Source organism: Hylobates moloch, unplaced genomic scaffold, assembly GCF_009828535.3.
Source record: "Hylobates moloch isolate HMO894 unplaced genomic scaffold, HMol_V3 SCAFFOLD_4, whole genome shotgun sequence".
Taxonomy (NCBI): domain Eukaryota; kingdom Metazoa; phylum Chordata; class Mammalia; order Primates; family Hylobatidae; genus Hylobates; species Hylobates moloch.
The window spans coordinates 159,810,854-159,823,857 of NW_026652279.1; the positions used below are offsets into that span (position 1 = coordinate 159,810,854).

The 13,004-nt window shown below is 42.5% G+C and overlaps 1 protein-coding gene across 16 annotated transcripts in view; it reads right to left on the bottom strand.

Annotated features, from left to right (window-relative positions):
- The window catches only part of DOCK9 (dedicator of cytokinesis 9), a 293,481-nt gene that overhangs the window by 172,169 nt on the left and 108,308 nt on the right, over positions 1–13,004 (bottom strand). For 7 of the 16 annotated variants that reach the window (XM_032151177.2, XM_032151171.2, XM_058438031.1 and 4 more), the window contains exon 1: positions 12,118–12,399. The exons of the other annotated variants lie outside the window; for them this stretch is intronic. In XM_032151177.2, the coding sequence (XP_032007068.1) occupies positions 12,118–12,243 (126 nt within the window). In that variant the 5' untranslated portion in view covers positions 12,244–12,399. Of the gene's footprint in view, positions 1–12,117; positions 12,400–13,004 lie in introns of those variants that run through there. 16 annotated transcript variants of the gene reach the window in all.

The following is a 13,004-nucleotide window of genomic DNA, read 5'->3' on the forward strand; positions in this document are numbered from 1 at the left end:
CTAAAACGATGCCTACATTTTAATTTTGCACTTTCATTGACAATGTGCATACATATGTAATCTAAACACTGGAGGAAAAAGGAAACCCTATCTAAACTTAGATTTAGAAATAAGCTCAAACCTGAGTGTTAAACTACAGCAGTTAATGCTTTGGAGAATATTTGGAAGAATGCATAAGAAACACCAAACTCCCAGACATCTAAATATATTTTTCATGCTCCAATGTGGTGTTATCCTAAGAACAGACTAACACCAACAATTAGACATTTGTGAATGCAGTTTTTTATATTATAAACACTAACATGATGTTGAATTTCCTTTTTATACAGCAGTTATACAGATTTGACAAATCTGACAAAATCTGATTTTGTCAAATCAATAGCACCTGAAATGGGTAAGAGAAACATGATAATGGAAATGGAAATAATAATAAAAACAGGAATAACAATGCCAATTAAGGAAAACCTACACAACTCCTCGCCTGCCGTCAGCTGTGCTCGCTGGGGATGCTGCTGAGAATGTCAATGAGGACAGGAAGACAAGACAGGAATTTAGGAGACTTTCTCCATGTCCTGTTCCCCAGGGAGTCACATGAGGCGAGAGCTAGGTGGAACAGGAGCAGCTCCCTTGCAAGTACAGTGCTTCGCGTGTCTTCTCCCTACCCTGATACCGGCCATAGGCCAACACCAGGCCAGGAAGGGTAAAAGGGGAACAGAGCAAGAACCAGGTAGAGCGCCTGCAGTGGGCCCAGCATGTGTCTCTCACACACATACGGTAGTCTTGGCTTCTAATTCTGCCTATTTTTTCACATGTGAAAAGAAATAAAATCAAAAAAGAAAAAGATGTGCTATCATGGTTGTATAAATAATTCTATCTCAAATCTAGACTGTAAACTCTTCCAGGCATTTTTCTTCCTTTTTTAGCATTATGACCTAAAATTGTTAATTCTTCCTAGGTCAGTAAAAACCATTTTTGGAACTCTGAAATGAAAAGGGCAAGTAATTAAGCTAAAAGGCTCTAAAAGCCAGATTTAGTCAGATTTCAAAACAACTTACTTTAAGCTACTTATTTTAAGATATTGGGGATAGGGAATGGAATAGTCACAACACATAGTTTACAAAACAGTTTCTGCAGACTCCACTGCCAGGCAGGCAGTATAGAAACCAGTAAAGGGCAGGTGTTGGGAGTTAGAGTTTAAATCCTAGTTCCAAAAATGTGAACTACTGCCAGAGGTGGTGACAGGTATATGGGGGTTCATTACATCAGTACAATGGTTCTCTAAGTTTGGTCCTGGGCTAGCAGCAGCATCACCTGAAACATGTTAGAAATACACATTGACCCCAGGCCCACGGAGTGAGAAGATCTGGGGTTGGGGCCTCACGGTCTGTGTTAACAAGCCCTTCAGATGATTCTGGTGCCCATTCATGTTTGATAACCACTCTACTAGTCCATCTACTTTCGTGTATGTTTGAGAATTTCATATTAAAACGTATTCTCAAAAAATCCTGGCTTCACTGCCTATTGGCTATGTGGCCTTTGGACAAGTTGCTTATTTAACCTTCTGATCTCCATACTGGCATCTAAAGATGGGAAAAGTAACAATTTCTGTTATCATTATCACCAGGTTATTGACAGGGTTCAATATACAGTGCCCGGACAGAGCACGAACGCACCAAATGGTGGTGGTGGGGACCATACGTAGTTACGTGTAGTTCACATTCAATAGAATTTTAGCCCCTACAACATACACACCTTGCTGGATTACATGCATATTGTCTCATTAAACCTCCCCACAACTGTATGGTTGCATCATCACCATTTCACTGATGAGGAAACTGACACTTAGAGGAATTAGACGGTTTACTGAAGGTCACACAGATGGTGATCCTTGGGTCTCCTGGCCTCAAGACCAGGACCTTCCCCATCAAACATGAACAGTAAGCACGATGGCATTTCAGATTTCTAGAACCAGAAGTGCCTCTCCAATGCCTCTGTTCCTCTTTATATGAGAAATGCTGAACACTGCTCCACACGGGGATGCTTCAGGCTCCACGTCGCCAGGGAGGAGGGAAGTTCTCCCCACTCTGAGATCTGCCAGGCACTGAACTACCCAGGCTTTACAATCTCACTACAGCAGAGATAAAAAGCAGAGTCCCTTCCAGGAAAATAATCATTTTCCATTTCAAAAATATTAAAAATCATACTCCAAAATGCTAAATCTTTCCAAAGAACCAGGTTTAAATGTCTTGACACACATTAATGCCATTAAGTAGTATGTAATTTATATTACCATCAAATATTTCAAGGCATGACCTTTGTAAGGAAAACTCACATTTAAATCATGCATTTTTTTCCTACAGAAAAAAAAAATCACAAATATTTTTCCTCATCCAGTGATTCGCCCCCAAAATGACAGCTTTTTAGTTTGAGGCTTTTAAGCTAAAGAATATGTAAGTATAAACCTGCAGTGATCAATGTGGTAGCTACTAGCCACAGGTGACTACTGAGCACTTAAAATGTGATGATTCTAAATTCAGATGTGCTGTAGGCATAAAACAGACACCAAATGTCAATGACTTCCTAAGAATGAAATATAAAATACCTTTTTTTAATAAGAATTCAAAATGGAAATGGTAATATTTTGGAAATACTGGGTTAAAATTATATTACTAAAATAGTTACACCTGTTTCTTTTTACTTTAACTTGGCTACTAGAAAATTTTTAATTTGACCAGGCATGGTGGCTCACGCATGTAATCCCAGCACTTTGGGAAGCTGAGGCGGGGGGGGGGGGCGGTATCACTACTCGGGAGGCTGAGGCACGAGAATTGCTTGCACCTGGAAGGCGGGGGTTGCAGTAAGCCAAGATCACTCCACTGCACTGCAGCCTGGGTGACAGAGCAAGACTCTGTCTCAAAAAATAACAGAGCAGAAATTATATGTATGGCTCATGTTATATTTCTATTAGACAGCACTAGTATAGACTGTAAGAAATTTTAATATACAGGTAATTTTTTAAACTTCATGGCAAAACAAAGGACAGTCCACTTCCTGAAATTTTTACTTGGGCAGACAACATTTTGGAAAAAAATACCACATCAGAGATAAAAGTTAGGTCTAGTCTTGGTTCTATAAAGCAGCAGACCACATTCTCCAGTGTCTCCAATAGGCCCCACCTTTCTGAACTCTTTCTCCCTGGAAGAGCCATCTACTTTGCCTGTATCTTGTGGACCTCCACCTTTTCCAGATATAATCAATTTACTGAGAATCTGTTGTGATAATGTCACACGCTGATTTTTCCAAGTGTACTATGACCATCAAATATGATATTAGGGTTTCAGCTATGGCTGCCAGGAAGAAGAGGTACTGATAACAGAAAGGGGTGTTGGCTAAGAGAGGAACAGAAAGGGGTTTGACTCTGGGAACCTATGTTTGCACTTCTGTACACAAAATACTCTGATAAAATGTTCAACATTTTAATAGAGATCAAAATCACAGATGCACAGCAGAGTAAAGGTGCACGAAACCCACATCACATGTAAGTCCAGTAAGTTCCTCTACTTGCATCCCTTTCTACTTTTTGGCAATTCAAGACATTTGGATATTGGTGGCTAAACCTTTGCAGGTGGAAGAGAGGCAAATGAAAACGTGAATCATTTTCAGATCTAGTCTTTCCTGTAGGCCCTTTCTGCAACCTTTTTTGCCTATATATTCCCCAAAGAGTCACCAGGACCATGCTGAGAAGCGGGAGAAGGAAAAAAAAAAAAAAAAAGAGCTTTGACATCATATCAGAGATCGAATACAAAGAAAACAAAACCACTCAGGTGGTTCTTGTTGGGCAGAAGCTCCACTAGTGAGGGAGACTGGAGTATAAACCTTCACTACAGTAAAGCAGAGATGCCTGACAACAAGCTGGAACAATGACGCCATGATGGGCTACAGGAGCACACAGTCTACTGGGAGATGTGGGGAGAGGGTATGCAAAGGTTTCCCAAAGAAGCCGGCATGTGAGCTGGGGCTTGAAGCATAAATGAGGATTTTATCCTTTTATCCAGTGCAGTGCATGCCAGGCAAAGGCAGAGCTGTGTCCAGGTGTGAAAGCACCCCAGGTGGAAGGAAGACTGGAAAGCATGGGTCAGGGCACATTTTGGAGGCTGCAGGAGATGAGGTCAGCAGGCAAATTCAGGGTCCGCCTCTGTGAATCAAGGAAGCCATGCTTTGCTTTCTCTGCAAAGGAAGAGTCAGAGAAGACTTTCAAGCAGATAATTAACAACTATATCTGTGGGCTGTGTTGTTTTGTGTTTTGTTTTTGAGACAGAATTTCACTCTGTTGCCCAGGCTGGAGTGCATTAGCTCCACCATAGCTCACTGTAACCTTGAATTCCTGGGCTCAGGCAATCTTCCCGCCTCATCTTCCCAAACAGCTAGGACTACAGGTCTGCCCCACCAGGCTGGGTTAATTTTTTTACTTTTTATTTGTGTAAAGACAGGGTCTTGCTATGTTGCCCAGGCTGGTCTCAAACTCCTGGCCTCAAGCAATTCTCTCACCTCAGCCTCACAAAGTACTGGGATGCCAGGCGTGAGCCACCACGCCCCACCCATCTCTGAGTTTTAGAAAGTGGTCTGATAGCACAATGCAGCACGGCTCAGTGTAAGTAAAGACAGAACGTGGTGGTGGAACAAGCAGTCCAGAGAACCTTCAGAGACAGGGGATCTGGAGGGCAGCCACTGCTACAACCTCTGTCTGATATGCAATGCAGTCCTGGCTTACAGATGCCAAGTGAGCCTCCTGTGAGTGAGTGCCGGCTCTCTGCACCGCTCGCTGCTGCCTTTCCCTCGGCAGTGACAACTCTCCATATTAAGGAGATCACAAAGCAGCATACAAGACTGGCTCCTCCCTGGGAACCTGGCAGAGTCCTTGAGACCCACTGGTAAGTGGCACTTACACTTGTCAGGAAAGGGAGCGCTGAAAATTTCCAAAGCCTCAAAATGTCATTCTAAAACAGACTTAGCACTAGTATATCACATTACAGGGTATTTCAAACTTCTGGAAAGTTGGGGGAAAACTATAATTTCCAATCCTTCTTGGTTCTAAAAGTATCCTCACAGTCATATGCTATCTGTAGGCTGGAGCTAGGTTGTCTTATTATCTCCTGCCTAGAGTGCCCTGCTAACTCCAAATTTTTGATTCATTTCCAGGTGGCCAACCCATTCCCTTGGTTTTACTTCTTACACTGGGTGGAATTCCAAGATCCCATTTTGTAGCTCCAACAACTCAAAACCCAAACAATTTTGAATAAACAAAGCTTAAAACCTGAAACTAAAACTCCACAGTCCTAAACCTGACTCCATCCCAGGTTATTCTGAGATCAAAGATGCTAGCACTGGAGCTTGAGTCCCAGACCTTAGAGATTATGTATGACAGGCTCCTCATTTTACAGGTAAGAAAACTGAAGCCCAGGAGGGTGGCGATCTACAGAGATTGAGAGGCAGATGCAGGATCAAAATTAGGTCTCTGGTCTCTTGGCCCACCCGTGCCACCAGCCAGCTGGACATTGTTCTGCAGCCTCATGTTTAACCGCTATCTTTCCAAGAGTGGAGCACACCTGCACAAATGGCAGCCTCTGTAAACACTATGGGGACCACAGTGCCCATTTTACTAATTAGGGAATAAACATTTCAGGATTAACCTGGATCATCTATAAATTTTTTAAAAAGGAAAATAGGGGCCAGGCATAGTGGCTCACACATGTAGTCCCAGCACTTTGGGAGGCCGAGGCGGGCAGATCACGAGGTCAGGACATCGAGACCATCCTGGCTAACACAGTGAAACCCCGTCTCTACTAAAAAAATACAAAAAACTAGCTGGGTGTTGTGGCGGGCGCCTGGAGTCCCAGTACTTGCGAGGCTGAGGTAAGAGAATGGCGTGAACCCGGGAGGCGGAGCTTGCAGTGAACCGAGATCACAACACTGCACTCTAGCCTGGGTGACAGAGCAAGACTCCGTCTCAAAAAAAAAAAAAAGAAAATAGGGAGGAAAACGGGATGCCTGCAGACTCTTAGACTCTCACCAGTCTATGCTCCTATGTAACTTTCTGGGAAGATGATAAAATGTAACACCCAAGATAAGAGTGACTCCTGACCGCAGCTCTATTTCATTCATATTTCTTAGTTCTTCACATGACCACCATTGTCTTCATGCTATTCAACCACTGTTGGTTATCACTTATAAACTGGCCTTTCTCTAACAATTTTTAAGTGTTTAAGGGCAGTGTGTTTTTCCTTTCTTATCGTTACAGTCTCAATGCTAAGCTCAAGTGAATACGTTCATTTTTGTTCATGAATCGTGCATATGTATCCAGGTATGGATTTTAGAAAACCTGACCCAAAGTCTACAATCCTGGCTCTGCCACTTATTCAATGTGTAACTTTGAGCAAGTTGCCTAACTTCTCTGTGCTCAGTTTGCTGGTCTGAAAAAGAATAGAGCCTGCCTCCTAGAGTTGTGAGGATTAATTGAAATAACATTTAGCAGGCATAAAACAGTTCCTGGCACAGAGCAGGGAACCATGTAAGTAGTGGCTATTTTTATTATTACATGACTATTGGCATTACCTTGCTACAAAAAAGTCACCGGCCATTCTCCCTCCGTGCTGATGGCAGATCATGAGAAAATACATGCCAGAGCTGGGTGGATTTTAGTTTTTAGTTTTCTATACAAGCGATTTTAGTTTTCTATACAAGCGATTTTAGTTTTCTATACACTGCTACCCAGGAGGTAGCAGTGGCTTGGCATGGCAATGAGGTAGGGAACAAACTGCTGAAGCCCCATGTCTGAGATCATTTTCCAGGCCTGGCATGGTAATTAGATTCACTCGGACCCTATCTAAGCATGCACTTCCCAAAGATTCCTTCCACCGACCGCTCCACAAAATAGGTGTGCAGCAGCAGGAGCCTCATGTAACATTGATCACATGAGGGTTCAGCCTGCGCCTTCTGCAAAGCCTGGCTATGCCTATGTTAGCTGCTAAAATATCTGAAGCACGTCCTTCCTGGAGCTGCTGATGGTTTAAGTGTTGTCTGCCTAAGTGTCTAGAAAGGACAGGGCGGCATTAACACTCACTGTGCCTGATAAAGATCACATGAAAGCATTCCAGAGGAATGAACCCCTTCCTTCCTCATGCCTTGCTGCCTGGGGAGAGGGAGGGTTTTGATCTCATTCACCTCAATGCACTGTCCAATAAGATTGGCATGTCTCCATTCTTATAAATGTGGGTTGAATGAATTAATGAATAAACAAATGAAACACACAAAGAGCATTGTAGTGAAGGTGTATGGCTCCGAATAAGTAAAATTTCCTGTTCTTGTCACTAGAATAGGTCACTATATAAAGCTTTTGGGAACATCTTTCTTTCACCATCCAATATTTTAAAAACAAGGAAACTACTTATTAAATATTATTGATGTAATATCATTAATTATTTTTTTCTAAAGCTGCCTCTAAGGATGCAGGAAAACCTATAGGGCAGAAAGGCTTATTGTCTAAGTATAATTTAATTAACTCAATCACAGTCACCTAAAGTCTAATTGAAAATTAACAACATGATCATTGCCCATAAGCTTATACTTCACATAGTCTGCTATTTCTAGAGCAAACAGAACTTCCGGGATAGGAAAGATTTTCTAGTCTCATTCCTCCTCTGTCTGGGAGACAGAAGAGTTCCCAGGTAATGTACTGGTGGGTCCAACCAGAAGCCAAGTCCTTCTACTACTTTCTACATCAAGTACTCGCACTGCCTTCTCACAGAGTTGTTTAGCTAGAGTAATCATGTGGTCATTCAAACATTAAAATAAGAACTAAAATTCTGCTTTTAACACTTGAGGATCTCAGGAAAATATGAGCCACCCAAAAGGTATCTCTCAAAAGAAACTTTTATTTTCTTTGAGACAGGGTCTTACTCTGTTGCCCAGCCTGGAGTCCAGTGGCGTGATCTCCGCTCACTGCAGCCTCAACTCTCCTAGGCTCAAGCAATCCTCCCACCTCAGCCTCTTGAGAAGCTGGGACTACAGGTGCATGCCACCTCGTCTGGCTAATTTTTGTATTTTTTGTAGAGACGGAGTTTCGCCATGTTGCCCAAACTGGTTTTGAACTCCTGAGATCAAGCAATGCCCACCTTGGCCTCCTAAACTGCTAGGATTACAGGCTTGAGCCACAGTGCCCGCTGATCCTTTTCAAAAAATACCTAATGAGTACACCTAACAGGAAAATTCAGCTCTTCTCAATCTTCACATCCTTCAACCTTAAAAATTCCCAAAATAAGACCTGTGCTGCAGTCCCTACCAGCCTCACAAAAGGAACCCAATGAAAGGGCTGCACAAATGGCATATAACCCAGTCTTTTTTGGCACTTTGAAGCCACACCTTTTTCCTTTAAACTGTTGAGCAGTAACAATTAGAATAAATTGTTTCCAGGAATTACGTTAGAGTTTTGGAGGGGGGTGGGGGGTAGGGGGTAAAAATAGGTATTCAAATATGAGCAGGGAAACTAACATGCAGACATCAAGAATATCCTGCCTGTTCCCCTGGTAGTGATTTCTAGCCCCCAAAGCCATTTCTCAGAGGGTTTGGCAGTAAGCCTGGATAGAAATGGGGAAGTTTCACCATGTGCTTCCTCCCTCACTTACTGTCACAATGCAGGGGACAAGACCCACCCATGTAGGTGCCTGTAAGTTGAACTTTGCAGCCTCTGAAACTTTATAATGTCCAAACACACATTCTCTTGGAAACACTAACTTTTAGCCGGTCGCAGTGGCTCACGCCTGTAATCCCAGCACTTTGGGAGGCCAAGGCAGGCGGATCACCTGGGGTCAGGAGTTCGAAACCAGCCTGACCAATATGATGACACCAAGTCTCTACTAAAAATACAAAAATTAGTTGGGTGTGGTGGCATGCGCCTGTAATTACAGCTACTTGGGAGGCTGAGACAGGAGAATTGCTTGAATTCAGGAGGCAGAGGTTGCAGTGAGCCGAGATCGTGCCATTGCACTCCAGCCTGGGCAACAAGAGCAACTCTGTCTCAAAAAAAAAAAAAAAAGAACAATTCCATCTCCAAAAAAAAGAAAGAAAAAGAAACACTAACTTTCCCTAACACTGAACAAGCAGCCACTGCTAAGGGAAACCTTCAAAGCGGCCCTGGCAGAGGAGAAAAAAATATTACCCCCAATCATAAGGGCAGGAGGGAACTTACGATAGAAAGTTTCTAGAACAAATACTGGCTTGCCTACATGCTTTAAGATCTACTTACAGGTACATTTATGGTAGCCTCATTACTAATGCAAACAAACAAATTGAACAACGATCTAATTATAGTACAGACCTAAAATGAGATAATATGCAGCCATTAAAATAATGGCATAGGCCAGGTGTGGTGGCTCACGCCTGTAATCACACTTTGGGAGGCCAAGGCAGGCAGATCACCTGAGGTCAGGAGTTCAAGACTGGCCTGACCAACATGATGAAACCCGGTCCCTACGAAAAATACAAAAATTAGCTGGGCATGGTGGCGGGCACCTATAATCCTAGCTACTCGGGAGGCTGAGGCAGAAGAATCACTTGAACCCAGGAGACAGAGGTTGCAGTGGGCCGAGATCGTACCACTGCACTGCAACCTGGGTGACAGAGTAAGACTCTTGTCTCAGAAAAAAAAAAAAAAAGGCATAAATCCACATATGGTGACAAAAGATGTTATTGACGTGTTCTGGGAAAAAATTAACCCAGAAATCTACCATAATAGTACATTCTCTAAACACACACACACACACACACACACACACACACACACAAGTTATACTGTTCTAGGCACAGGAGAAAGTCTGGAAGTATATACACCGAATTATTAATAATGGTCACCACTGGAGAGTAAAAACAAGGACACTGTCTTTCCTACTGCTACACTATTTGCATTTCTTGTTTTTCCTACTTCTATACTACATGCATTAATTTTATCCTTTTTAATTTACGTAATATTTTTCCCCAAGGATTGTTTCTGTACATAACTAAAAACAGCAAAACTTTATTTCAAAATGCTACTTCCTGAATAAAGCATGTTACCTTGTTACCTACATTTAAACGTCTCTAGGTATAATTCATTCAAATGATAGACAGTATTGGGGATTCTCACCAAACTCGTGGGCCACTGACACTATAACAATGAATAGTACTGCCACAAACAGGTTGCACAATGGTGTCTGCCTCCTTCTGAAAAATCATCTTGAGAAACCCAAGTTGTCTTTCCAGCAGTCTGTTGAACTCTTGTTTGCCAGTGGGCAGCGACAGCCACAGGTAAGAGATCTGCCCTGGGCAGAGGCCCTGCTGAAATATCCTTGCTTCTCTAATCTGACATTAGCTCTTTTTATCTTGTTTACCCTGCTGGAAGAAGAGAAACACTACCCGATAAGAAAAAACTTCTGGTATCACTGTTGGCTTCCTCACTCCCTCACGCCTCTCTGCAGGTGCGCAGAGCTGAGATCACACTGCCACAAGCTGCTGGGCCCTGACAAGTGTTCCCACCAACTGCAGCTGTAGCCAGCACAGCTTTATCCATTGCAGTGGAAAAAGACCCCCAGGGGAACTGCCTGGAGTGAGATTTACCTAAACAAATAGCTGGGACATAAACGGCAAATTTCTTGAGCACCAGAAAGAGAAGTAAGTTTAAAAAGTCACTTGTGTGCTTAAAAAAAAATTGCACAGCATCTTTCTACAGTGTATTCAGTCCTGTAGACAAATATTTCTACACAGCTGGAGAATCACTGACAGAAGATTTTTAAGAATATTCACAAGGGAACCTAAACCACACAACTTCCTCCAAGAAATCCTAAGTTACATCAGCTGCTTTAAGCAGTGAACTCCATATAGCCTGTGAGCAACCCAACAGAGAAGCGGGCTATTATATTGGCAGCAAGGAATCCAGAACAATGAATTACATTTCTAGACGATGTAGCAGAGGGTGAAGAAAAGAAACCTAAATCTCTAAGATGAAAATCTGCAGTGAAAAAGACCATGATATTTTACTAACTTTTCAGTTCAGGGTTAGCAATATAGTTTTGAAGGCAATAAAATATAGGGCAGTCTCACGAGTCACAAAGAAAGCAACTCAGTTCAAATCAAATCTGTTATAGGAAAGTTTAAGTTCAGATTCTTAGACATTAATTGAAAATTAAGTAAATTAGTAAGCAAACACTTCATGGTAACATCAACTGAACCTCCACATTAAAGAAAAAAAATCACTAAATAAAATCACTACATATTAGTTTAACAATCTCTTTAGCAGATAATTTGAAAGGCTCAATTGTCCCCCCTCTGCAGGGCATGCTGGTGGTTTTATGCAGCTTGCTTAAAAAATCATGCGCCTTTATTGTACTGAAGAAATTCCGAGAGAGAAGCACAACCTACTCACTGATGATAACAACACAACCATTTTTCACATTCCTCCCCTCCAAAGTCCACCAAAGCACTTGGCTTTAGCCAAATGCTGAGAGTTTAGCTGATGTTAAGAACAGAAACATTTCTATCAGCTGGTTCACAGTTTAGGTTCTTCCCTACTTTATTCAAGGCAAACCTCCTGGTAAAATGAGTGAGAAGAACATAGGTAATTTTATCCTTTCTAAACTATGTAATATTTCCAACAGTTATGTTCCTTAAAACCCCCCAATGGGACCTGCCTCATTTTCTCAATAGCATAAATAACGTAGAAAAGGTTTTAATTTTGCAAAGCACATCCTTTTTCAACCCTATAGTTGCAATTAAAATATGCTTCCCTGGGTTTACATTTGCAAACACTGCAGCTAGGTGGGACATAATTGTGAACAATACATAATTGTTCCATACAAAGAAACCTCCTAGAAACCACATTCACCCACAAAATGTCAACATTTCTTTCTTCACAAAGAAGAATCAAAGGGGAATCGAAGTCATATTACAGGGAAAGAGTGGAGTTCACAAGGGACAAGCAGAGCAAGTTTTAAAATCAAAGACAGGCAACAGGCGTCAACCCCGTCCACACGCACAGTAAGAACCCAGCATCAGGTAGACACAGCAACACTTTGTACGAGACCCTCTTACCGGCACAGGGCCCGGGCTCTCTGCTTCCACTTCGCCCTGAGCTGCATCCTTGTATTGCAGGGGGGACTCAATCACCAGTTCCTTTTTGACACTTCTACTACTTGTCCTGCATTTATCAGCCTGCATTCTCGGCTGAAAACGCAAGTCAGAAAGTCTGCAACTGGAACAGCTGCAAGTCCCTGGCCGTGCAAGGCACAGGCATGCCAGTGGTCCAAGGAAGGAAAGGAAACTGGCTTCCCAGGCACAAGTGGTCAGCCCCGCTGGCTGGGTCTGCAGAGCCTGTGGGGTGGGAAGGCATGACAGCGAAGGCCAGCCTCCAGGGGTGTTACTACTCCATGCAAAAGGGGAGGCTCCTACTTGCCGGCCAAAGGAAAACAAACTCCAAGCTGAACAATACACAGTGTACTGCCTCTCTGATAAAGACCGGCTTTATTGTGTCTGTTCCACACAGCGTGGGCCAAATCAATTGGAATCAAAATACTGCGGTGTTTAAAAGAAAACCAGTCACAGTTAGACTCCTTCATAATTACCTTAAATCTGAAGCTCGTGGAGCTTAAGAGACAGCAAGGTTGTCTGCATGTTCTAAAATTCTTCCAGTTTTGGAATGCTTTCATTTGTGTTATGGCTAAACACCAAATGCCTGGCTGATGATTAAAGCAGGGAAGAGCTACCAGCAAGTATGTTCCCATAGCCTGCACCTCGTAGGTACAGGGGGAGGAAATGAGTTTCACCCCACATGACAGACCACAGCATGAAACAATTTATCTCCTATTTGATGCCAGAAAGATGAGGTCATCAAAACATTTTCATGGGATACCGCATATCACAGTAAATGCATTTATTAAATAGAATATTACTTTAAGTCCAGGTGTGTGGGTATCAGAAGG